At 32.4% G+C, this 26,600-nt stretch overlaps 1 protein-coding gene across 3 annotated transcripts in view; it reads right to left on the bottom strand.

Moving 5' to 3' along the window:
* Positions 1–24,311, bottom strand: part of LOC118188230 (protein grainyhead-like) — a 285,114-nt gene extending 260,803 nt beyond the window's left edge. For 2 of the 3 annotated variants that reach the window (XM_085806973.1, XM_085806974.1), the window contains exon 1: positions 24,090–24,310. In XM_085806973.1, the coding sequence (XP_085663099.1) occupies positions 24,090–24,118 (29 nt within the window). In that variant the 5' untranslated portion in view covers positions 24,119–24,310. Of the gene's footprint in view, positions 1–15,509; positions 15,694–24,089 lie in introns of all 3 variants that reach the window. The other variant, XM_085806975.1, reaches the window with a different exon arrangement.
* Between the last annotated feature and the right edge of the window lie 2,289 nt (positions 24,312–26,600).

Genomic DNA, 26,600 nt, shown 5'->3' with positions numbered 1-26,600 from the left:
CACACACACACACACATATATATATATATATATATACATAAATAAATATCATATTATCACTGAAGACCTGAAAGCCTTCATTTAAGGAGAAGGAGAAGAGAGTATTTAAAATGAAGAGGATGAGAGTATATATGTCTTTGCCTACCGCAACCATGAAGGACCTTATTAAGACCTGGGAAGAGGTTCACAACCAAACAATGGCATGCTAAATAAGCTGATCAAAGCAGCATTCGCCCATTTTTTAATGAGCAATACAACAAGATAAAATACCAACAAGATTAAAAAATATACCAACAAGATAAAAAAAAATATTGCATAGCAAGAACGGGGAAGAAACTAATCACCGTGAATTATTTCTTGGACCTCCCCCAAATGCCAAAAACCTCTCTAATGACCGAGTGGTTAAGAAAGCTGAATACTAGGAGTTTGAACTGGGTTTGATCCCAGGAGAACAAACTGGCTGCACGGCTGCTTTTCGTGGTTTTTCCCATATGTACCGTAAATTATAAATCAATTTTCCTTTAAAGTTCTTCACGAAAGCATTCCTTTCCTTAGGCACCTAACCTATATGCGTTTTGTCATACATCAGTAGCCTAACGTAACCCAAAACAATCAAAGCAAAGTATGCCGTAAGCAGTTGAGTCTTCTAGCTCCATTGGAGGATTGATAAGACTAACACTAAGTTGTTAAAAAAACCCGTGAGACTGCGTTCATACATAGCCTATGCAAATATTTTTATAACTAAGAAATAATAAATTGGTAAATTCTAGTATTTCCAATATTAAAAGTGTTTCTGATATTTTATGAGTGGTTGGGGCATTTTTCGCGATTTGATCAGAGTCAGAAAGGAATTAAATCTATTCTCATAGTCACCAAAATCACACAAAGTTCCGCATATCGAGCGATATGCGGAACATCCTGAAATAGATCATTCATCATCAGACAAATCAGATCAAAAGACATCCTGAAATAGATCATTTTAGTTTTGCCAGGCAATCCCGTGTTTGCTATGAGGGTTTGTAAATCACTGTCAGAATCAACACCATTTACTAATTAATTAAACTAGGAAACTCACAAGGTATTTCTCCCTCCTTTCTGCATGCCTCCGAGGTGTAATTGGAAGCATTCTCGACGCGTATTCGAGTGACCCAGTGTTCGAGTGCGAGCGAGAGAGCACTGCACATTTTTCACGTCTCCTACTCCCCCCCCAAAAAAATAACTTATGTAAAATAAACCCTAGTTATTTAGATTTGTTTTCATTCTAAACATACCTCAAAATAGTGACTCTTTTTTTTTAAAGCTAAATACTCTAAAAATTTCCATCTACGGCATGTTTAATAATGCTTTGACCCCCCCCTACGGATTTCTGAGGACGTGTGTTGCAATAATAATTAACATGGCGTCATCTTACCTCTAATTCATTTCCAGCAATAGCTTTTGTTTTGTATTTTAAATTGAGAACATTCATTGAATCATTGCCTTTTCTCAGAACACTTTCCCAAGCCTCAACGGAGGTGGTAATTAGTGGCTTTAGAGAAGTATTCAGATGAACAACATGAAATTTAATCTTAAATTATTCTCTACATCACAGTAGTACTCTACGTACTTTAACGTACAGTGAGAATAATTGCCGGGTTATGGTAAATGAGAGCAAACATACACCTGTACAATGATAGTAAGTTACGTAAGCGCACTAAAGATGGATGCATTTTCTCTTCTTTACATTCCGTAACCTTTTCCATTAAGAAAACATATTATTTTAGCAGTCTAATAGAATTAGTCATTAGTAAGGCCAGAAATGTACTGATATCATGCTAAATTAAAAATGTATATATTTAACATTTCAAATATGAAAAGTTTTTTCTCTTAACTTCAGCTCTGTGAATTTGTTATTGAAAAAAATGCTTTTGAGCTTGAGAAATCTTGAGCAAATTTTTATAGAGACTTAATAAATAAACTGCTTTGACTTCTGCAGCATTTTAGGCGAATTTTGAATTAACTTTAACTATTTATAAGAACTGATTGTTCAAAAATATATGATAATTTTTAAGAAAAGCTTTGCTAATCTATTAACCAAGAGTTTAATTATGTTTTTAAATTTAATTTGTATGAAATAGCTATCGTTTTCCATTTAATATGTGATTTTATTTCAGTTAATTTTTGTTACGATACACTAAAAGAAACTGCTGGCTAAATTATTTGTATTCCGTTAGGTTGATTTTCGAAAAGAAGAAGTAAAACATGCTTTCTCAAAAGTCGAAGTTTTAGGCATTTAAAATGTTTCTTCCGATATCAGAATTCTTTCTCTTCTATTGGAAATAAGTCTCGGAGTATGTTCTGTAATCTGCAAACACTTTTAACTTTTATTCTGTAATCTGCAAACACTTTAGAGACTGAGATAACATAAACTTAACGGTGTGTCTGCTCGTACCAGAGTAAGATAAAAATCATACCTGTTTAGAAAACAAAATGTACATGACCTTCAACAGTCCTATCTGCAAGAAAACATTAACGGATAGGTAGTAAAAATTATTATTTAAATTCTAAAAGCAAGGCTAACAGATTTTACGTCGAGTTGTCGTTAATTATCAATGACCCTCATTATTCTCATTGATAAATATAGTTAGAAGCTAAAAAGTATATAAACAGGTGAGAAAAAAATCGACACAATGTATTGATTGGACTAAATCTCTTAACACAGTTTTTATAAATTTAGTTTTATACAGTATTTCCCATATTTAACTTAACATAGAAATCTACAATAAATCGAGAAGTCTGTATTATATGGGAATATTCTTAAGCAAGGAAAAATATAAATAAAAAACATTTTTTTATTCTTTACCATCTTTCGCGATCATTAAGAGTTAATATTTAATAATACAAAATCAAGTGAGGCGCTTCATCGGTATTATTGACTCTTTGAAATAAATTAAACTAATTGGGCATTATATTTGTTGCATACAAAGCGAAAACTTGAAATTCTGACATAATATGAGAAGTTGTTTAAAGACAGCTTTCATTCTGTATCGAAAGTAATAGTAAATATCTTACTACATAAAAACATAAACCCTGTACTGAATTTTTACAACACACTTCTCATATAGTTTTAGCTGAGGTGGCACAGTAACGGGCGCGCAGTTTCTTTCTTTTATGTCGTGAAAGCTTGAAGCAAATGTAAATTCAGATATTGTAATTTCGGATATTAAGAACCATTCTTGATTTATCTGCTTCTGATAGAGGTTCCTTATCTGCTTCTATTTCACTCGGCACTAATCAGTTACATTAACTTTGATGTTAATTAATAAGAAACTCAGTCCCGTGAAAATTGTGAGTCACAGAATCTCTGCTATTCATTTTGATGACTGATTGAATAAAATTTGGCTCATTGACGACCTCGGTTCCCTTTCATGTTAGGCTGATTGCCTTATTAATAGTGGTTCTCAGCATTTTATGTCCCATGCATTCCTTTTGCCGTAATTATAAGCTAGAAGATCATTTCTTCCCACATTTCAAAAACTCGAAAAATACATGCGTACATTTATTTAGGTTTCGATTATTTTTTAACGTGTTTTATAAATAGACGACAAAAGTATAGAAAACGTTAATAAATAACAAAACTTGAATAAACCTATTTTTTTATTCATGAAATAAAAAATAAGCTCTTAATATCTAAATATAAGGCTGATCGCATTCCACCCCCCTGAAATTCCTCAAAGGAGGATTCCCCCCTGGTTAAAAACCCCAGTTCTGTTATTTCTGAAAAAGGGATCACGCTCTTTTCTTCTACGGTTAAAAACACTAAAGTTTAAAAATCGCCCTTCCAAAAAACTAAGATATTTCGCAATCAGAAGAAAAGTAAGCATATTACTATGCTGGGCGTAGTATTTCGAATCTGTCGTCTCGTCGCTTCTTCAAATCACGTGGTCTTCAAATACCCCCCCCCTTCTTTCTGAAGGAGAAAAAGAGAAATAAGAATGTTTGCCTTAGGCCAGGAAACTTTACTTGAGTAGTCTGCTTTCTTCAACGTTCAGAACGACAGCAAACATCCGCTCACACCTTAATTACTTAGGTAATACCGTCCGTTCTGTAACACACATCTTAGACCTCTTCCCAAGAGAAAGTACAGACGCGGTGATTTATTTTTTTTCTCTTTATTGAAACCTTCGGAAAAGACTACTACCTGAAAATTAATTTTTTTTAACCGACATTAACCTATAAAATCGCTGTTTTTTTTAATAGTGAAAAGATGTTGCTTCCTTCACGTTATGAATGACGCAATGAAACATTTCGTCGGACCGGAAATAAATTCTTTGTTAACTTCTAAATGAAATTACTTAGTTTTACGAAATGAAATTATCTAGTTTAGAAAATGAAATTATTTAGTTTAGAAAATAAAAAATGGAATTATTTAGTTTAGAAAATCCAAATTAGTTCCAAATGAAATTATTTAGTTCAGAAATTATTTAGTCCAAATGAAAGTATTTAGTTTAGTAATTATAGGCATTAATTTAATTACTGCCTATAATTACATACTACAATAGCATTTGAAAACAAACTAAATTCAGTCCTGAGTTTGAAGCTGAAGTGTAGTTTCAGAACAAAGCGATGCTTTCTGTAACCAAGCAGCAAAATGCTCAATACTGGCTAATGAACAAAACTTAAGCTTGCCTCTTGAAAGGCATTGCATTTTGAATCTCTTGAAATGTATTGAACAATGTGGGAAAATTAATTTGGCATGTATCCCTTTCATTCATTATAAAATTTTGCATATTTTAATATGCTTGTCTCTAAATCTATCATGTAAACTGAGAATTTTAAGCCTAGAGCTGTTACAGCTATTATTCACGAATTCAAATTAATCTTTATTTATAATTATTTACTAGAAGCATTTATTTTTTAAGCAAAACTTTTATTAATGCATCTCTTAAAACATAACTATTTCGCAGACTATGTATCTGTTAAAATAATTGCAGCTTATCAAAGAAAGTTTAACTCAGTAACTTTAATCGTTACCTTATAAGAATGCATTCTAAAATTGAATTAGAAATTAACTATGTATTAATAAAAAAAAGTACAGCATTATATGTCCACGTTATAGGAATTTTCAACAAATTAAAGTTAGTGTCTTTCTTTTAATATTTGTAATCATGGTTTGCAATAATCTAATTGTAATAGAGTGAAGAAAATAACAAAAGACTGCTATTTTACTCTTACTTGCTTAGGGTAGTGTAAGCTATTTAAATAAAATCCTAAAGGATCTTTTCCGTATAACATAGATGCGACATATAAGTATATAAGGTATTTATCCCATTTCCCTAGCGTGCCTTCGTGGTGTAACGGTAGCACGCTGGGCTGGTATTCCAGAGGTCCGTGGTTCAATTCCCGGCGAAGGCGGTTCTTAATTTTTCATCTCTCTGGCTTCAAAAAATAATCCTAATGACTCTACAAGTAGTAGACTAAATATTAGAAATAATGTGATTTAATCATTAGTTTAATTAAGAAACTGATGTGAGCAATTAGAGTAATAGTACTTCGACATGGAAAAAGGGATTAGGTGTTGGTGTATTTAATTATGGCAAAGCACACGAGGGCTATCTGCCTAAAGGGATGGATGCCTTTCGTGGAGGACTTTCTAAGGGAAACTGGCTCGTATACACGTTACACATGGGGAAAACCACGAAAACGCTCATGCAGCCAGCCCGTTCGCGGGATTCGAACCTCAGACCGAACTACCAGTGTTCAGCGTCTTTACCGCTCGGCCGCTGGTGGGCAAAAGGGATTAGGAATAGACTGCTAAAACAAAGATACAACGAAATACCTCAAATTAACTATTTTGTGTAAACCGTCATGTCTATAAATGAGGAGCAGTTCTGAGATAATAAATAAACATTAGTACTGAACGATAGTTATATTTGTTAAGGCGACCACCTTGAAGGAAAATCAAAATCGTCTGAAACGGTGAACTATAGTCTTAATAAGGTTTCACTGTACTCTATCCCATTCCTTTATCAGTATCTCTTCCATCTGAAGAGACTATGAAAGAAGTGAAGATTGAGTGCTCGTGCTTTAAATGTTGCATGACAGTTCTGTAATATTAATACATTTTATTGAAGGGCCTTTACTTCAAATGTGACTCAAATGACTTCAGTTGTTATGCAGATGAACACTCTACTAACGGAACCTCCTTCCTTCCTCAAAGTTTCATATTCCTAGCAAACCGAATGTCTTTTAAAATAAAGGTGAGGTGCTCTGATAGAGAGAAAAACATTAATACCGTTAGGAAAAATTGCGACTTCAGAAAGGTGTAGAGAATTCCTGTGTTGATATGAAAAATTTCTCATTTTTTTTAATGTTTTCCATTGTTCCTTTATTTTATTTTGTTTAAAAATAAATAAATTCAGTTCAGTTAGTTAAATCAACCTAGTGTTATTTAATTAATTCTAAGAAAAATTGCAAGTATTATCTGACAAATAGCTAGCTTTCTCATGAAAGACTGAATTGTTTGTAATATAAGAAACATATTACGCGTTTTTTGCTTTTCATGTAGTCCTCACGAATTCATGGGCCCACCAGCGGCCGAGCGGTTAAGTCGCTGAACACTGGTAGTTCGGTCCGAGGTTCGAATCCCGCGAACGGGCTGACTGCATGGGTGTTTTCGTAGTTTTCCCCATGTGTAACGTGTATACGAGCCAGTTTCCCTTGGAACGTCCTCCACGAAGGCATCCCTCCCCTTAGGCAGATAGCCCTAGTGAACTTTACCATAATTAAATACACCACACCACCTCACGAATTCACTTCAAAATATCCAGAAATGACAAAGAATGATAACATTTTCAGCGTTTTCACCCTGACTGCGAAGGATTCGTGACTCATTTAGTGACCCAATACTAAGCTTGGGTCTAAGAAACAAACCAACAATCGAGGCAATTATCCAAACTACAGCAAAATCTGCGTGCAACTCATTTTCCTTTAGATAACGAAATCATCAGTGCTGTTAGATGCCAAGATCAAGTTCAAGGCTTTTACCATGGAGCAATATTGCAGTTGGAGAATCAATGAGAAGATTGTATTACGCTGTAGAGAGATTATGTTAGCGTTCCTGCCTGGATGTTAGCGTTCCTGCACTACCTCCTTCCCAGGTAGTCTCATTACTTGTCAGCCCACCTTACATTCATTGAAATTTTACCTTCCTTTCTGTTAATTCTACTTATTCTGCGATATGTTACTCCGCGTTCTGAAAGAAATTTACGTTTTATATGCACACTAGACTACACTAATCATTGCGTTCAGAATAGAATTGATGTTATTTAAAGTTACCTGTTTTGGAAGACAGAAAATAGACTCTACAGTTGCAATAGATATAAAATAAAATGTTTAGTGAACAAGCGTGAAACAAGAATTTAATTCTGTTAAAATCGCTTAATTCTGAAACTAAATGAAGTATTTTTGAAATCAAAAAATTTTCTTCCATGCAGTAAAGCAATCGTGTGTTAATATTGCTTCTATTCTTTATGCCTAAGCTTCCATTTAGAGTTTGATAGCGGCACGGGTATAATTTAACAGCAAAACACGCTCCAAGATATTTTCACATTATACTTTACGTTTCCAGTGTTTAATGAAGGGAAACCCACTGTACTTAATGATGAAGCTTTGTAAGCTACGCAGGGTAACTGAGGACATATAACTGAGCACATAAAAGTGGAAATATTCTACATTCGTTTTGCTTGTCTGCTCTTGCAGAAAATACTTATTCCCTTTTTTATTTACTTACCCTCATGAAAGCTGTAAAAATCAAGATTTGTCCGAGATGTAGCAAAACGATATAAAATTTACCATTATTTACTGAGCTAAGCATCTGTAACATATGATGTATGCCTGATTTTGGATTGTTTCTTAATAAAAAAAAAACTTTAATTATCTTCATAGAGATTGATAACATGAGCTCCATAGTAAATTGATATTGACTGAAATTTTTCAGTTCAATGAAAATAGTGCGTTTCATGAACTATCTAAGGGGGTAAAACGCCGTTACATGGATTATAAAATCATTTGATTTTTTCTACAGCTTTGCCAAAAATCAGACTTAGAAATTTCTGCCACAGATTAATACGCAATTTTCTTCGTTGAAGCAATGTGTTTTTCTATCATTTTATTAGAATCAATGTATGTCTAAATCATTAATGCAAATCGCTTTACTCTAAATTCTTAGTCTTTATTTACGAAAAGTTATATAGCTGGTGATTATAAAATAATACTAATAGTCATTGTTTTTTCAATTGTGTAGTATCCTGCTCAGATTTTCCATTCTTTGTTAAGATAGTATTTCTTTCACTTTTTTTTTTTTTTTTAAAAAACAGGAATGATAGCAAAAAATCAATGAAATGAAAAATAAGCAAATGGAATGAAAGCAAAAATAAGCAAACTGGGAATTATTTTCAAAACAAATACGTAGTCTTTTCAAAGCAAAAATAAGCAAACTGGGAATTATTTTCTTTTATCTATTTAGGCTTTGCAAAAAAACTTGAGAAACATTTAAGCTTTTCCAATTTGAGAATATTTGTTATCTTCAGTTATAACAGAAAAGTGGAAAGATGTGTTGTAAATTATTTTCTAATAACCTTCAAGTAAACATTTTGACTTCAAGTAATATTTGTTTTGCCTTCCTTAGGTATTTTATAAATTGCTTCAAACTGCTAAAAGTATAATATAAAAAGAAGATAATGTCAACTTAAATTGGAAGAGATACAAGACAAGGTGAAATTTAAAATTACTAAACATTTTTTTTTTTTTTTTTTTTTTGTTGTTGTCTCTGAAAGAAGTATGATCAAATAACTTGTGAGCGACTTGTGCCTGATCAAAATCGATAAAACTTTAATCAAAATCGATGTCAAACTAAGGCCGCTTTTTTGCCTAATTTTAAACTATTGACATCTGTTTGCGTCAAACCAGTAGTAATTAATTTTTTTAAAACTGGAATCATCCTTTAAAACCCTTCTAATTTGTGAATATTTGTCAAATGAATGTGCGCTTTAAGTTAATTTATCTTAATTCAACAATGTAAAATTACTTGACAAACAATAAAACTGAATTAAAAGAGAGAATATATATATATATACATATATACTTTGATCCGGAAATCCGTTTAACAAATGTTTAAAATGTGAAAAACGTAACACTTTGTAGCAAATTTATGATAATTATAAAGAATTTAGAATTTTGAATGTGTTAAACTATGAGAGAAATTATGCATGAAATGCAAATCTAATAATTTTCTCTAAAGATCGTAACTGACCATCTCAAAGATAAATCTTATTTGCTTATTTAGGACATTACACATTCTAGTTACACATCTGAAATGAAGCTGCCCATCCAAAGCTACTTTAATGCATCAATGGCTCAATATCATCCTTATATCAAATTAAGTTCTTATACCAAATCTTATGTATTCTAATAAGCAAAAATTTCGAAACCTGAAGGCTACTTGATATTAGGCAGCTCCAAGGGCGTTAAAATAGCTCAATTAACTGAGAAAATAGATGCTTGGAGAGAAAAATAGATTCAGCTTCTGATTGCGAGCCTCCATCCACCTCCTGCTGTTATATTTCATTTCCGCTTCAGTTGGCTGGATTGAATAACGTATGGCAACTATTTCACCTACATCGTAATCTCGTGTTACACTGATCAAGTGGTACAAATCTCCGTGTTCTTTCTCTATAACAGCTGGTTTTTCCTAAGTCATTCCGAGCAATCAGGAATTCACGCGTTTCGTAAAGTGATGCAATTTAGCGACTTACTGAATTGATGTTATAAAGGTGCTATATTAATAGGGAAGGTATTTAGGTAATAAATTAAAAATGTCCTTCTTGTCACAGGCGATTCCATTTTATAACGGCCAAATTTTTAGACCTTTATCGATCAAATTAGTCTCAGATGCACATGCACATGCAGTTGATCATATTAGAGTAATTTTGTGCAAGTCATATCACCGCTTAAGTCATACCTTTTAAATATTAGGCGTAATATCAAGCCAACTGCGCCTCTTCCGGCAAAACGTGTGACTCCCTAGTCAACCATATTATTTCATTATATTGTTAGTATCCCTATAATATTTGTGAGGAAGACCGCGAAATAAATATGATTCAGTGACTAAAATGCAAAGGCTGGGTACACGACACAAGTGTTGGAGCTGAGAAGAAAATGAAAATGTATCGTTTTAATCATTGTTGTAATTAAATGTGTAAATAAATCAAACGAGAAAAAGAAAGTTTTATTATAACAATCCAATTTTGAACGTCATACGACTTAAGCTATAGGTAGGACGACTTAGAATACTGGTTGCCCAAGTGTTATTAAGGGCGTGTTCATAAATTTTATTAGTTTTATTCGAGAGAGTAGACAGTATAGAATTTAATTGTAATAAATATCAGCAACGATAGCGCAAGATATTATTACCACACAAAATTTTTATTTTTTCATAGATCCTTCGATTTATACCTAATTTTAATTAGGGGGTAGGACTTCCGAAACTTTACCCTAGTTGAGACATTAAATCAAAATATTAATATTAAGAAACTTCTGAGGTAATATTAAGCACTGAGTGTAAAACTCATCTGTTTGCATTTATTTATTGAAGAAACTATTGCAAAAAACCAGAAACAAAAAATTCTACAATTCTACATAATGATGTCATCATTAGGCCATTAATTTATAACTTTTTTATTAACATACTTTAAAAATGTTTATGTATATTTTCTGCAACTATTTTAGTTTTCATTGAAGTTAATACAGGGGTGGGAAAAAAAAACATGTTAAAAAATGTAAGATATATTTCAAAAGAAATGAGTTTATTAGTTTTAGCATCTAGCATCAAGAGCATTGCTATACTTTGTATGCCTCTAGAATTTTTGCAACGTTTGCTAGCATATGCAAGATAGTGTCAAACCATGAGATAACACAGCTACTCACATTTGGTTTTGAAAATGGGGATTTTAATGAGTAACATTTCCGCTTCCGTTGCACCCCTAAGGTCCGAAGAAGTAACCCAAGCCAAGTCACAACACCGCTAGAACAGTATGCCTTTATAGCAAATTAATCACATTTACTAGTACACTCAATTCTAGAGTTAATAAGAAAGTCATCGCAGCAACTTTTTTGTACATTTTAAAGAAGTGTGGCTTGAGTAAAGCACAATCAAACTCGATTCAGAAAAGCGGATGTATGTTTCAACAAGTTTAAATGCTTCAACTTTATTTGCATTTTAAATATGGTAAACTTTAAGATAATATTTTAATTCATTTCATACGGTTTGCAAAGCTGAGTACTTTCTTAGTCGAGAAAGAAAATAGAAAGCAGCAACATTTCAAATGTAAAAAAAAAAAAAAAAAAAAAAAAAAAAAAAACTTCTTTTCGGTATTCTTGACTGGATTTGTTTCCTTCTTGAACGTAATAGCATTATTATTATTAATGCGAATTTGAAATTTCTGATAAAAATTAGTGGCTAATAAAATTTCAGTCGATGTTAGAAAAGGCATAATTTAATGAGATTTACGAGGCAGATATTTTCAGTTAAAATTGCTTTTTATGAAAAGATTTTAAATCTTAAAACTCTTTTCTGTCCTATTCTATGTTAAGTGACTAATTACAACCAGCATATTCTCTGCAAATGCAACTTAAGTATAAAGGCAATTAATTATCATGTCAAGCAAAATATAAAAGTAAAACCATTTATGTGTTTATTAGTATTTACTTTTTTACTTCACGTCAAACAATTCTACTGCCTTGTTTTTCGACAGGTACACGTTGAGTTAAACAGGAAGACGCAGAACTGATGCTATTGTTGAATTTTACAAAACTATCTCTAACGACGAGCTTTGAAAGCGAAAGTTGTGCAGGAATTATAATAAGTGAAACCAGATTTCAAGGTCAATGACAGTACGCGTGAGTCAAATATATCGCATAGTATTCGTGCACGACCAAATCAAGTTACTAGGGGGGAAGAAAAAGAGAGTTTCCTTATGTCAGCAGGTATAACCCCAGGCACTGGTAATAGATCATATGCCAGGTGATAACTAATGAAGATTTCTTAACTTCTCGAACACATACATTTTTGACCCTCTCTTAAGAAATCAATAAAAATTATGCTTATTGCGTATTTCAATATAATAATAGGCCTAAAGAGGGAAAATGCGTCGGTAATTGTAATTTTATTTCTTCTTCGCCATTCATTAACTATTGACACACTTGAAAATGACATCAGAAATAAAATTAATTGCGAAGCTTTCTCAATAATTGACTGATACTGTCTATCGTATGAGGAGAAAAGAAAAAAGAACTTTCATAATTCCACTCTAAGTTTTAGAGACAGTCTTACAGTCCTTAAACCACTCTATGGTTTAGAGACAGTCTACATTTCTTAAACCACTCTAAGTTTTAGAGACAGTCTACAGTCCTTAAACAGAGTGGTTTACAGTTTTAATTTTTTAAGTTCCAGTCTTGCAGTTTTAATTTAAGAGGATTTATAGCCTAGGAAACAGTATATAATACTGTGATTGCTTTAGCTTATCACTGTAGAGTCGTTCATACTCTTAGCTTGATTATGAAACAAACACTTTTTTGGCTATGAATTATTTATTTCTTAAATGCTGAAATGTATAACAGAAACAAAGCAATCTACTATACTAAACAAGTACGATATTTATGGTTTCTTTAAGTATATTTTTATATAGGCCTAACTACTATGGGGTTTTTTTTTCATCTTACGTCCGTACCTCCAAATTTTAATCGAGTATTTATAACAACAGTGATGCTTAAATCCAGTTAAGAAATTACTACAAACAAGTATCAATACATCAACAGGAAAAATACAAGAAATATTGAATTAGTTCAACTCTCAAGAGTAGTAACTATTTACAGACAAGACAACATCTAATATGGAAAACTTGCATTTGCAAATCAATGTAATATGCTACGATTTTCATTTTGAGACTTGAAGGACAAAATGGTATTTCTGAACACTGGTAAGTTTCACAGGAACAATATCTTTCAAAAAAACTAAAAATCAGCCTTAAACAGAAAAGATTACCTTTTACGCATTCGGAATTTCCTTTTTGATACTTCTGTAAATGTGAAGTAGAAGAGTTTCTATGCAGAAAAGTATATGCATGTTATACCTGGATTACATTATTAGTATTGATAATTACTACTATTTATTTATAAATTTATTCGTTCACTTCACATGTGAATCACTTCAGTATATGATTTCCAGTTGTCCTAAATCTTCCGAGGTGAAATAATTTACTGGAAATAAAACAAAACCAAACGTACACCAGTGTACATATGAAATAAAAGGAAAATGTTTTCTATTTCTCCTGAAACACTTCTGATATATGCAGAATAGCAGGGCACGTGGAATGTATTTCCTCCAAATTTATTTTGCTTAAAAGGAAGAAAACAGACGATTTCAGTTCATGAAGGAGATAAAAATACATTCTAGAGACAAAATACTGGTATTCAGCACTTACAAAATTGTAACAAATCATGTAAAGTAATCGTTTTAAAGTCAATTTATATGACTTTAAAACGATTAGGCGTGAATTCTGAAGTAAACTAAACAAGAATTGCTATTCTAATCCCTATTTCCTCTTCGATCCTATACCGAAATTCGGTTAAAGTGACACAAGATAATTATGTTTGGGCTAATTTATTACCTCTATCAGAATTTCTGTTACAGAAATAAGAGGTTTAAATCTTGCTGCATGAGCAGTTATTCATTTCAAGAATGAAATGGATAACTAATTAACAAACTGATCTTGAGACGAAGTAATATGGCTTCTTTTATTAAGTAAACGAATAATTGAATTGCATCTTAATTACTCCCAAGAACAATACTTGCCCTCACAGACTTCGTTATTATTATTGCGTTGAATTTTGAGCAAGATATATTTTAATGTATATCCACTAAGCCTAGAAGCAATTTGCTTTGAAGTAAAGGAATTATTGTAATAAGGAAAGAATTGTTAGCGTAATTTTTCAACTGAAATATCCATTTTGACTTTTCCCGAATCCATTTGTACGATTTTTATGGGTGGCATCTGTACGTACGCACAGAATAAAGGACTGTAAAATGGATTTTAAATGTATTCAAAAGGGATTTTTTGTTGTGACGTTTGTATACGTGCATACTTATGTATGTATGTATGTATTTCGCATAACTCAAAAACGATTAGCAGTCGAAAGTTGAAATGTTGTGTTTGGGACTACTATAACATCTAGTTGCGCACCTCCTTTTTATTGCAATCGACAATACTAAACTGTATACATAGTACAGTAGAGTCCCGTAAACTCGAATCCCGATATCTCGACAAAATTTTAGGTACTTTCTTAAAATATCTCTAGGCCAAACAGGGCAAATATTACATACAGTACATATTATTTATGCGTTTGCCTTTCCTGCTCTGTTTAAAGATTTGAGTGTTCTTTTTCTGTAATTTTTGCCGTTTTCTCATTGTGTCATTGATTCTTGGAACTGCCTAACAAATTTCAAGATATGTTGTAACACATGGCAACGCTGTTTGCTTCTTTCGTGGATGCGAAAAGGAAAGTCATATAGCGGCTGGCCACTGGCTCTCATTTCTTTCATATTGTTGCGAAATGTTAGGAGACTTGTTTGAAGTTTTGTGAATGCATCTTATTGCAAACTAAACTCCGTTCCTCATTTCATATCTAGGGTTATAAATGTTACATATTTTTTTTTTTTTAACTTTTGATATTCTGCGGAGCGAAATTTTGTTTGAAAAGAAAAGAAAACAAACTGAAGTGAATGGAAATGAAACTAGATGCTTTAAAGAGACTGGACAAAGAGGAAAGTGTAAACAAAATTACCATGAGTTTAGGCGTTGGACGGACTAAGGGTGGGATAAGAAGAGGTCCAAAATCGAGCCTTAATGTGTGAAAAGAGCAAGTACGGATAGCTTAAAGGAAAGAAAAACGTTTGAAAGGAGCATTTCAGGACCTATTTTACCGAAAACATTTTTATTAAAACCTAAAAGCATTTCAGGACCTATTTTACCAAAAACATTTTTATTAAAATCTAAAAGCATTTCAGGACCTATTTTACCAAAAACATTTTTTATTAAAACCTAAAAGCATTTCAGGACCTATTTATTTCAAAGGTGGTGAATACGAAAATGTGAGCGAGGCGTTTTGTTTGTGGTTGAAGCACCAAAGAACACACCAAGCAGGTAAACAGGCATTTCAAGACCTATTTTACAAGATAAAAACCCTAAAATGTTATGATGAATTTCAAGAAGGAGAGCCTAGATTTACTGCTTGGCTGGCTTCCACAGATGGAAAAGCCCCTACAGATCACTGGGTAGAGATTTTTTTTAATTCATATATTATTTGTCTGTAGGATCTTAATATTTTATGTCTAGAGTTTTTTAGTTAAAACGTTATAAAAATAATATCATGCACATCAAAGGCTTAAATATTAAGAGTTCTTAAAAACCCACCTCTTACTTCGTAAAACTCGACTTTTCGGGAACTCAACAGTCTCTCAGTCCACATTATGTCGAGTTTTCGGGACTCTACTGTATACTCATCTCCTTAAACGGCTTTAAAATCTTTACTCGGCCTTTATTTTCGCGATCGCTGGTTTTTAGTCATGTACTTCCAGTTGCAGAAATGCTTTAAATGCTGAAAATATTCATATTTAAAAAAAATTAATATTCGACAAAAAAAACGAAATCTAACTTTTAATGCTGTCTCCCTGTTCCTATATCTATATTTGTGAAAGTTTAATACTAGTTATGAAAAAATAAAATTATTAGAAATTTGACTCCCGTACAACTGAACTTGACCGGCATAATTAATTTGAGAATTTGAAATTTTTGATGTCATTTTCAACTTGCCTTGAGGAATCCGTTAATTAAATTAGAAAAATTTGAGGAAATAAGTTTAAATGAAGTGCAGCCAAGAGTGCATAAATTAATAGGCCTTGCAGGAAAGTCACGTGGTGTCCACATTAGAATTTTTTATTGAGGTACTCAAAAAGACACACCCTTATAATGAAGACACAGCATAAATCCAGAGTTCTTATAAATATTGATTTATGAACTGGATAGATAGAATAAAGCTATCTATCCAGTTCATAAATCGAAACCTCCCAATTTTTAAATCTTCTTTATATACAAGGCGTCTTGCACCTAAAGTGACTACGCCCTCCAGCTTAAATGAATTTAATTTTTCCTACCTTTGTTTTTGATTCATTAATCTCATTTTATAATTTAAAAATTACTTCTCTCGCTTGCTGTTTCTAAAAGCCTTACGAAATGCCAAACAAAATGGCAGCGCCGTTTGGCATTTTCGTTATTTGGACAACGAACAAAAGCAGAAAGCATTTACAACTTTTACCTAATAAGCGTTTTTCGATTATATTTAACAAAATTCTGATTTTATTTGTGGTTTCTTTTTATCTTGCTTCTTTTTTTTTAATCTAAACTAATTGCATTTATCTTTCGTTGGATCCATTTTTTATAATACCTTATCATATAGGCATAAATACACGCACGTATATAAATTAATGCACATGAATAAACCACCTTTATGCAAATAATTAGGAGAGCCAGCTTCTACTTTTGTAAATATGACTTCATATAAATGTAGCTAAGCAATAAATAAAATAAAGTAATATTTGACAGATATTTAAATTTACAGAAATAAACGTCATTTCTTTAAAATACATATTTATACAATTTCGAAGGATATTTATGTCTTAAACAATGAGAACAGGAAACAAAGAAAGGGAAAAGAGTAAATTATATTTTGCTTAACAAGTAAAAAGAAAATTGATAATAAAATTAAAAATATGTAATTAAAACATAGTAAAATTTAAAAAATAGGAAAACAACATGCTTGCGTCGTAAAATATGAAACTGCTTTAAATGATAGGTTTCAGGAATGCATTAAAACTGCCAAAGACAAAAAATGAAATCATGCGATTCTCAACAGACTTTTATCAAATTATCCTTTTACCTTATGGTAGGGGTGGCAAAACTTTTTGGGGTCGAGTGCCCCAAACCATTTTTTTTGGGGGGGGGGAGCCGACGTGCCCAAAACTACTTTGATTAAATCTCCATCGGAGAGCGGTTTACCCTGTTTTTCCAGGCAGAGTGAAATTTGAAAGCTGGCCGTTGTTAGATGGTTGGTTTTAGACAGATCAACTGCAAAAACCAACTTTCCGGTAATTATAATTCCTCAATTTTCCTTCAATAAACACCTTCCGTTCAGCTTTATAAAGTTCAGCAACAATCTCGTGGTTGGTGTTTATGTGCCGTGAGTAAGTGAAAAGTAAGCCGTAAGTAATTGAAACGTTCAAGAACAGACAAAAACACTTATTTAAATTACATGGTATATATATATATATTTTTTTTTTGTGATTATTGATTAAGGAAGTAATATTTTAGTCTCGTGCCGGCTGATGAGTCTCTGCGTGCCGACAGTGGCACGCATGCCATAGGTTCGCCATCTCTGCCCTATGGTCTTGAGGTATAACACATAAATTCAAAACTTTGAATACGTTGTTTTCTGTAAATTATTTTCAATTTCATTGTATTCAAGTTAATGCCGCAAGCAAAATAAAAATAATAATACAACTCGTGATGGAAGAACACAAATGAATGTTCCCACGAGGAGAAAGTGGAAAAATTAAGTAACACATGCATTGATTACAAAGAAAATGGCATCTTAATTTCTTTACATAACATCCAAGAGCAATGCTGATAATTCCGGGCTCCGTTTCCGTTAAAAGTGACGGAATGGAATCAATAGCATTATAAATATTTTATGGCAATTGACTGCATCTCAGTTGATTTTTTTTTTATCTGAATACTTTCGTATAAGAATTTGTTTATTAAAGATAGAACATTCTTTCTTTGTCTAAAAAATATTAATTTCAGAGTCATTAACCCTTGAAGAATGTTTATTTAATATAAGAAACTTTTACAGAAATAAACAAAATGATGCTATGCCAATTTAGGAACAAACAAAGCTTCTATTGAAGTAATGACTAGATCGCAAAATCAGAGGTTTCAAAGTTTTAATTTTTCTAATTTTCGACATGATTTTCAAATTTCTTTCAGTGTTTTTAGTTCAGTAGATAAAAGCTGAATCAAACAATAATCTTTTCGATGTAATAAGTGTAAGGTTTGGAAATAAATCTATTGGTATTACAGGAGAAGAAAAATATATTTATTTTTCTTTAAATATATAAATAATATATTCATTTATTTAATATATTAAAATATACTTATTTATTTTTTATAAAAGTTATGGTATAAAAGTTATTGTATAAAAGTTATTTAGTAGAGAAATCTTTCACTTTAACATGAAAGGTTCTCTTCCGATTAATAATATCAATACGTTATTCATGAAACATATAAATTTTTTCCCGTGCAAAGTGCAGCTTTTTTCGTTATTTAAGAATAGGGACATAGATAGATGCTATGATTTTGAAAATTTAATTGTAGAGATTATAGAAATGGGAAAGTTAGTGAAAACAAGTCTGTTCAGATAATGAGACATAACTCATTTTCCCGATCAGGAGTTAAATCAATAAAGATAACTGGCGACAAAGACGAACCAGCACTAACCCTTGCACCCAGAAAATTATACCGGCGTTTTTTATGCAAATTAATTCGGCCAGTTTGATTAGAAAATTCTGTCAAATTGTAAAAGCATCTGCAGTTGTTTAAACTAGATGTTGCACCTTAAGTTCAGTGTCGTAATATGATATCGAATTGTAAACATTTCTATTGGCCGCCCAAAGGATAGTGGTTAGTGACTTTCACTACCGTACCGAAGAGCTTGAGTGCGAATCTCAGAGAAGGCATGGATGTTGTAAATGTACAGTTTTTTTGTGGCATGGGGCATTTTAAATTTATGGCTTCCTCTCGTGTGGTTTGGTGGTAGCAAAAAATGAGTGGGAGTCCTTCGGACCCGTCCCTCGGGGTGGCATTGATTAGGAGAGGTACTGTCATCCGGTATGATACTCAAGGCCAAAAAACAGGCGCAAAAATTGCAATTCTTGTCACGATAATATTAGTAGTTTTGTTCTGCATATGTCAGACAAATCAGACATGACAACAATAACGGTAACTTTTATTATGTTGATTGGCTTACTCGGTATGCTATAATGGCACATAAATGTATGATAAATTTGTGTTTCGCTAGTAAATTAAGTGGTAAAATAGGAGAATTTAGGTATCGCAGTATGTTAAGAATGTTTTACAGGATAATTTCTGAATTCCCGAATTTAGTAAGCCTTAAAAGCAATTATAGTATAAAAATAATCGGATACCTACAAGCTCTAATTTAATAAAACAATATACTGCAAGATCTGTTAATGAAAACAGAAACATATACTACCATGCTCTCGCATCTGCTGATTCGACATCCGGGGTTTCACTTTCTGTGGCTCAGGAAATATGGATAAAATAATTTGCTGTAAGTTTCGAAATGCTCACGGAATGACAACAGATCATATCACAACCAAAATACTACACCTCTGGCATAACCAATGCTATATCAAACATCTGTATACTCACTTCAGGGCGATGTAACTAAATACGGGAGATGGAAATGTCATAGCGGAAGCTTGCGCATATTCTCAGTTTATAGGAAGCCCCTCATACCCTGAGCTCACGCCCAAGCTTCATGATCATAAGTATGCTGGTCTGGAATATCGGCTATCAAGTAAGTAAAGAGTATTTAGCTTATTCTTTATTTTCGTTCTCCTGCTCTTGAGTTTCTTATTTAACATAATAAGGCCCCAAAACGTAAGGCCAGTGATCATTCTTATACGTACCATTCTTTGAAACAATATGTTTTACTATACAGCACAAGAATTACAGCTATTAATCATTTTTAAGAACTAACTTAAATACATTTAAATAAATTTTAACTAACTTAAAATACTGGAACCTCTTACTTTTACAGATACTAGGAAAAGAGAGTGTATCCTAGTGTACAAAATATTTTATATCATTTTATTAAGCAATGCAGTATACAGTATATTGTAAAATACAGAATAATGTATTATTACTTTATTTCATGATGGTAAGTTATTAGTCACATGATTTATCAATTAAAATTGATAAACTGAGAATAAAAGCTTTCACTACAATCTGCGGTTTTTAGCCCACCAGCGGCCGAGCGGTAAAGTCGCTGAACACTGGTAGTTCGGTCCGAGGTTCGAATCCCGCGAACGGGCTGGCTGCATGGGTTTTTTCGTGGTTTTTCCCATGTGTAACGTGTATACGAGCCAGTTACCCTTAGAAAGTCCTCCACGAAGGCATCCCTCCCCTTAGGCAAATAGCCCTCGAGGCTTTTCCGTAATTAAGTAACCTAACCTAACAATCTGCGTTTTAACATAACAAAGCTACCCATGAAAAGGGAAATATTGCTGCATGCTACGCTCACGCAATTCATCAATATGAGAAATAAAAATTAATGTAATGATAACTGGAATAAGTACATTACTGCTTGAAAAAAAGTGAGTTCGTTAAATTCCGTCATGTTAAACTGAAAATAAACGAAGTAAGTGATAATGTGCAGAAGATGCCTCACATGATAAACACTTGTGGCTTTAATTTGATAAAATTGCTGCTATGATTGTCTGCTAAACATTCTTTAGCGTATCACTTATGGCAAAGCAAGCAAAATCTATCAGTTTAACAGATGTTTTTATGGCTGATCCTAATAATGTCTATTAGCATGACAGGCGTTTCAAGAAAAAAATGTTTTAAAGAACTGGTTAATGTTACATTAAAAAAATTCTTGCAAATATTTCAAAGCTGGGACATTTAGAATCAAATTGACGGCTTGAGGAGTAAAGTGGCTTTCTCATCTCGGTGACAGGTAAGTTCTAGAGTGTAAAATATTCGACGATATTTCTCAGTTAACAAAATCATTTACCTCGAATATGAATGGATGCATGTAATTGTTTCATTCCCACACATGGACACTTTTTTTACGTATTATTGAAATCGTATAAATTCCTTTTCATCACATTCATTTGTTGATATTATCTTCCTAGTATGCAGATTCTTTGGGCATTAAAATTTCGTCGGTTACCTATTACGCGGGTTGAAATGTAAGGCGATTGAATCTCCCTGCCATCCAATTCGATATGTGGATTTTTTAAAGAAAAGTAATCACGTGCTTTTGAATTGTACATATTTTCATCGTTGAAGTAGAGAAGTAAAACTTAATTCTTAAAATTTAGCGTTACTTGCAACTTCGATAACAGGAAAATTTTGCCCTATCAGAAAGTAACTTCTTGTTTATATAATACTCATATGTGTATATAGCTCTGAGGTCGGTCTCGTGCTAAGTGAATTGACCATTTTTTCAATTATTTTGTATATTATTTCTTTGCATTTATTATGTTTTGATTTTTTAAGCGTACCAAAATTTGATTTTGTAGTATAGGTTTTTAACAAAATTGTTTAGTATTTTCTAAGTGCCAATTTGGATTTTTCTTTTTTAAGTTTTCTTAAATTTTGTTGTACTTTACTTAGGTTTTTATCACGTAAAATTTAACTGCTTTCATTTAGTGTAAGTGTTTGTACATGGTGTTACTTGTAAACTTTGGAATTAACTGCATCAAATAAATTTAAAGCTTTAGATATTATAAACTGTCCTTTCCCTTTAAATCTTATTTCAAAATTTGCAGCTCAAGGCGCAATTTTTTGACCTATCATTTTTAATTTGCTACTTTCTACTTTTGTATATATATATATATGTTGTATGATCTTAAATTCACTTAGTTCGAAAGCAAGTTATTCTAATACTTGTGCAATAGCTGCAAAGTAAGATAATAATTTATTTACTAAAGAAATATTGATTATGTTATCTCCTAATATTAATTTTAGTAGAAGTATCTAAAAAGAGGGAACCCGTAGGGAGGAAGTTTAGTACCGAAAATTGTTTTAAAGTAACTTGAATGTAAATTGTTAAAAATGTTTTACGGGGACTTGAATTAAATCATGAATAACAAAAGTATTTTATCAATTTTACTACATAAATTGCTTTTCACTCAAAATTGTATTCGCAAAAATGCTTAATAAGAATGAGTTCTTTGGTACTCTGGTTCTAAATACCTTCACTTCACGGAAATATTTGGCCTAACTTAATTTGCCAGTTTGGCATCACCATTATTAATTGAGTAAAAGACGAAACACCTTCATATTTATTTATTAATTATTGTTCATTGAACGGGAGTTGGTTTGTTCCCCTTGAAAAGTCAACTAATTTCCGATCAATGATAATAATTACTTGCTTTTAATTTAATTTATTTTTCCAATTGAAATTTTGTTATTCATGATCTAATTCAAGTCCCCGTAAAACATTTTTAACAATTTAAATTCAAGTTACTTTAAAACAATTTTCGGAATTAAACTTCCTCCCTATGGGTTCCCTTTTTATATACTTCTACTAAAATTAATATTAGGAGATAATATAAAAAATATTTCTTTAGTAAATAAATTATATATATATATATATCAAAGATTGAATTAAGAAACTGAAATTCATTGAAATCGAAATAAATTTCCTAATACTTGGGAAATAGCCGCAAAGTAAGATAATAATAATTTATTTACTAAAGTAAATATTAATTACAGTAAATAAAATATGTATATTATATATTGAAATATATATATATATATGTATTTCATTGTACAACAGTTAGCGAAACAGCGTATTGTGCATTTTGGAAGAAATAATATTACAAAATTTAGATGAATGTTTTTAATAACTTTTGTTAAAAGAATATTTTTCATTTAGAGGCAAACACCATCCTTTAAAGTTACGGTTGTTTATTTAGACATTTCGCTTGGAAATATAAGTTTATGTACTCAATCTTAGATGCTATAATTAAACTATTGGATTAAGAATTTACCCAAAGAAGTTTAAATAAACATTATGAAATGTACAAAGCTACAAAAATAAAATGTGGGAATGAAATATTAAAAGCAAGTATATAAGCTTGAAGATAAAACATGTATACTTTAACTGAAAGGCATAAGGAATAAATATTAAACCCAAATCTAATGCGTGAAAGCGCGAGAAGTATATTTGCATAAGAGAAAAGATGCTTTTACGAAGGACTTTCTAATGGAAACTGTTTCCTATAAGAGAAAAGATGCTTTTACAAAGAACTTTCTAATGGAAACTGTTTCCTATAAGAGAAAAGATGCTTTTACGAAGGACTTTCTAATGGAAACTGTTTCCTATAAAAGAAAAGATGCTTTTACGAAGGACTTTCTTTATTAGAGTATTAGAGTATGGCAAAGCACTCGAGGGCTATCTGCCTTAAGGGAGGGATACCTTCGTGGAGGACTTTCTAGGGGAAACTTGCTCGTATACACGTTACACATGGGAAAAACCACGAAAACACCCATGCAGCCAGCCCGTTCGCGGGATTCGAACCTCGGACCGAACTACCAGTGTTCAGCGATGTTACCGCTCGGCCGCTGGTGGGCCCCACGAAGGACTTTCTAATGGAAACTGTTTCCTATAAGAGAAAAGATGTTTTTACGAAGGACTTTCTAATGGAAACTGTTTCCTATATGATGCAAGGGGAAAACTTAGGAAATATCTTCATAGCTAACTCATGACGCCAGTCTCAAGGGTAGGTCGAAATTGCCAATTATAAACTGAGTTACCTTCTGTCATTGATGGATTTTCCAAAAGAATGAATTATAGAGGGATTCGAAGTCTAAAATAGTTTAAAGCTATATATTTTTTTACCATTACATTTTAAATCCGTGACTGGAATGCATGAGAACAAAACAGTACAGGTTCAATTTTTCACATATTAAAATTGAATGTAGATTAGGTATTTAAAGCTAAGAAAAGTAGAAAATTTCGGACTCCACTAAAAAATGACACAGTCCACAAGAATTTTTCTTGACTAGTTTCAAGCAATGTGAAAAAAATGACAGATCTATTTAAAATCTATAGATATCAGTAACATAATTTTTTTCATAAATAATTAAGAGGGGTATTAAATTAAAATATAAACAACTTACAGAAGACAGTTGATGAGGACATCTACCATGGTAACTCAGCAAAAGCTTTAAATTGAACAAAATCTATATCCAGTTCAGAACCACCGCATCATGAGGTTGGCCACAGAATAATTTAACCAAAGTAGCACAAATTTTTTTCTAAAATTCCCTTCTCTGGGAAACAATACAGCCCACGCTAGCAAACGCCGAACCACGCTACCTCCTGTGATGAGTAACTAAAATGTTCTGCCCGCCAGAATTCATACAGGTTGCAACGCGGTTTGGGATTGTAGGTGGCGCTGTTGAGCAGAAGGATTGAAGTAAGCAGGGAAATCCTTTCAAGACGAAAGGTTTTTCGGCCCACTCCCAGATTGTGTCATAGAACAACGAGCAAAAAATAATTCTAAAATTCTTTTCTAATTTCCTTTGCGATGTACAGCTGAAAATGCTATGAAAGTATAGTAACATTAGAAAAGAATACTGTGAAAAACAGTAAAATTTGGTAATTCTGTTGTTAGTGAATGACGCTTTGGTTTAATGGTCTTCCTATTATTGTGCATATCAGTAAAAGATGTGGTTTACATATAATAGTGATAAAAACAACACGAACCGGCAATGAAGGCGTAAATATGGTTTAAAGGATAAAAAAGGAAGCAACGACATCTCTCGGAATGAAGTTTCAAAATGGATAAATGTAGAAAACAGGGTTTGGTTAGGTTATTTAATTACGGCAAAGCCTCGAGGGCTATCTGCCTAAGAGGAGGGATGCCTTCGTGGAGGTCTTTCTAATGGAGACTGGCTAGTATACGCGTCACACATGGGGAAAACCACAAAAACACCTATGCAGTCAGCCCGTTCGCGGGATTCGAACCTCGGACCGAACTACCAGTGTTCAGCGACTTTACCGCTCGGCCGCTGGTGGGCCGCACTGTTTATGGAAACAATCATTTACAGGAAAGCAATTCAATACTTTTGACATCAGGAATTTCTTCCTGTAAGAAATTTTAAGGGAACTGTTTTGCATAATTGTTGCGAGAGGGAAAACCGTGAAAACGCGTGTGGAGTCAACCTGTTTTGCGACCTGGTACCTAATCAGAGATGAAAGTCTCAGCGATCAGTGCGCTTATCTACCTAATATTCGTGTTACTGTATTTATGGCAACACTAAGAATGTCCTTCACTGTTTTATCGTTTTTACATATTGGTGATGCGGGGCCTCTTAAAATTATAATGAAACGTAAGTCTTTGATTTTATTCTCTAATTCTCATTTGTATAAAATTTTGTAAGTATGATATTTTATGTATTAATGTAGAATTAGTTCCGTACTTTTTATAAAGTGTATTATTAGGATATTTATTCTGTGCATACATTCAGTAATCCTAAAAATACGTTTTTTGCAAAAAAAAAGTAACAGCGGAATTTAATTATTTTGTAGAGACGTTAGGTTATTTTGAAGCAGCCTCTTAAAATTATAACGAAACGTAAGTCTTTGGTTTTATTTTCTAATTCTCATTTGTATAAAATTTTGTAAGTATGATATTTTATGTATTAATGTAGAATTAGTTCCGTACTTTTTATACGGTGTATTATTAGGATATTTATTCTGTGCATACATTCAGTAATCCTAAGAATACGTTTTCTGCAAGAAAAAGTAAAAGCGGAATTTAATTATTTTGTAGAGACATTAGGTTATTTTGAAGCAGGAGAGATAAAAAAAATGAGCAACGCCCTTGCTGGGACTCGAACCGCGGACCTCTCGAATACGCGTCGAGCGTGCTGACCGCTACACCACGAAGGCATGCTAAGAAAGCGGGAGAAATACCTTATATACTCCCTCTTTTAAAGGGCGACTGGGGATTACGGGATCCAATCACCAAATCCTGGTGGCGGAAAACTATTATCCACCACCATTTTTAGTTCCACTGTAGAGAAATTAGGTTGTGAAAACAGGAGAGATGAAAAATCAGCAATGCCTTGGCCGGGACTCGAACCACAGACCTCTCGAATTCGCGTCAAGCAGACCACGAAGGCATGGTAAGAAAATGGGATAAATACCTTATAACTTTGCCTACTTCAGTTTCAGGATCAACAGCTTGCAATAAATTATCTGGTTGTCTGTAGATTTGCCATTTAAATCTTTGCGATACTTAAATAATAATAGATTATTATATAAAGTTCCCCATGAAAGGTGAGAGTAATACCCCTCTGGTAACTTGAACTTAAAAATGTAACTCATTAATTTTGTAAAGTAATTAATAAAGTTAATTAATTTTGTAAATCATTAAAAATGTAACTTAAAAATGAACTCAAATAACTTAAACTTAAAAATGTAAAAAGGGAGGTGGTATTGTAAGTAAAGCATCAAAAGAGAAAAATGACTGCGCTTTTAGGACATTCAAATTTGTTAATTATAATTCTAACTGGCAATTTACAGTCAATAGCACTCGAAATCCCCAGAGCTGTTTTTAGACGTTGAAATCACCAAATTCTTTTTTTTCCTAACCAGTATGACATCATCATAATTTTGTCTGT

Source organism: Stegodyphus dumicola, chromosome X1 (genome assembly GCF_044657685.1).
Source record: "Stegodyphus dumicola isolate Sdum_Otavi_A_Nest chromosome X1, ASM4465768v1".
In the NCBI taxonomy this organism is placed as follows: Eukaryota; Metazoa; Arthropoda; class Arachnida; order Araneae; family Eresidae; genus Stegodyphus; species Stegodyphus dumicola.
The sequence above is the reverse complement of the archived record's forward strand: the minus strand, read 5'-3'. Positions and strand labels throughout refer to the sequence as shown.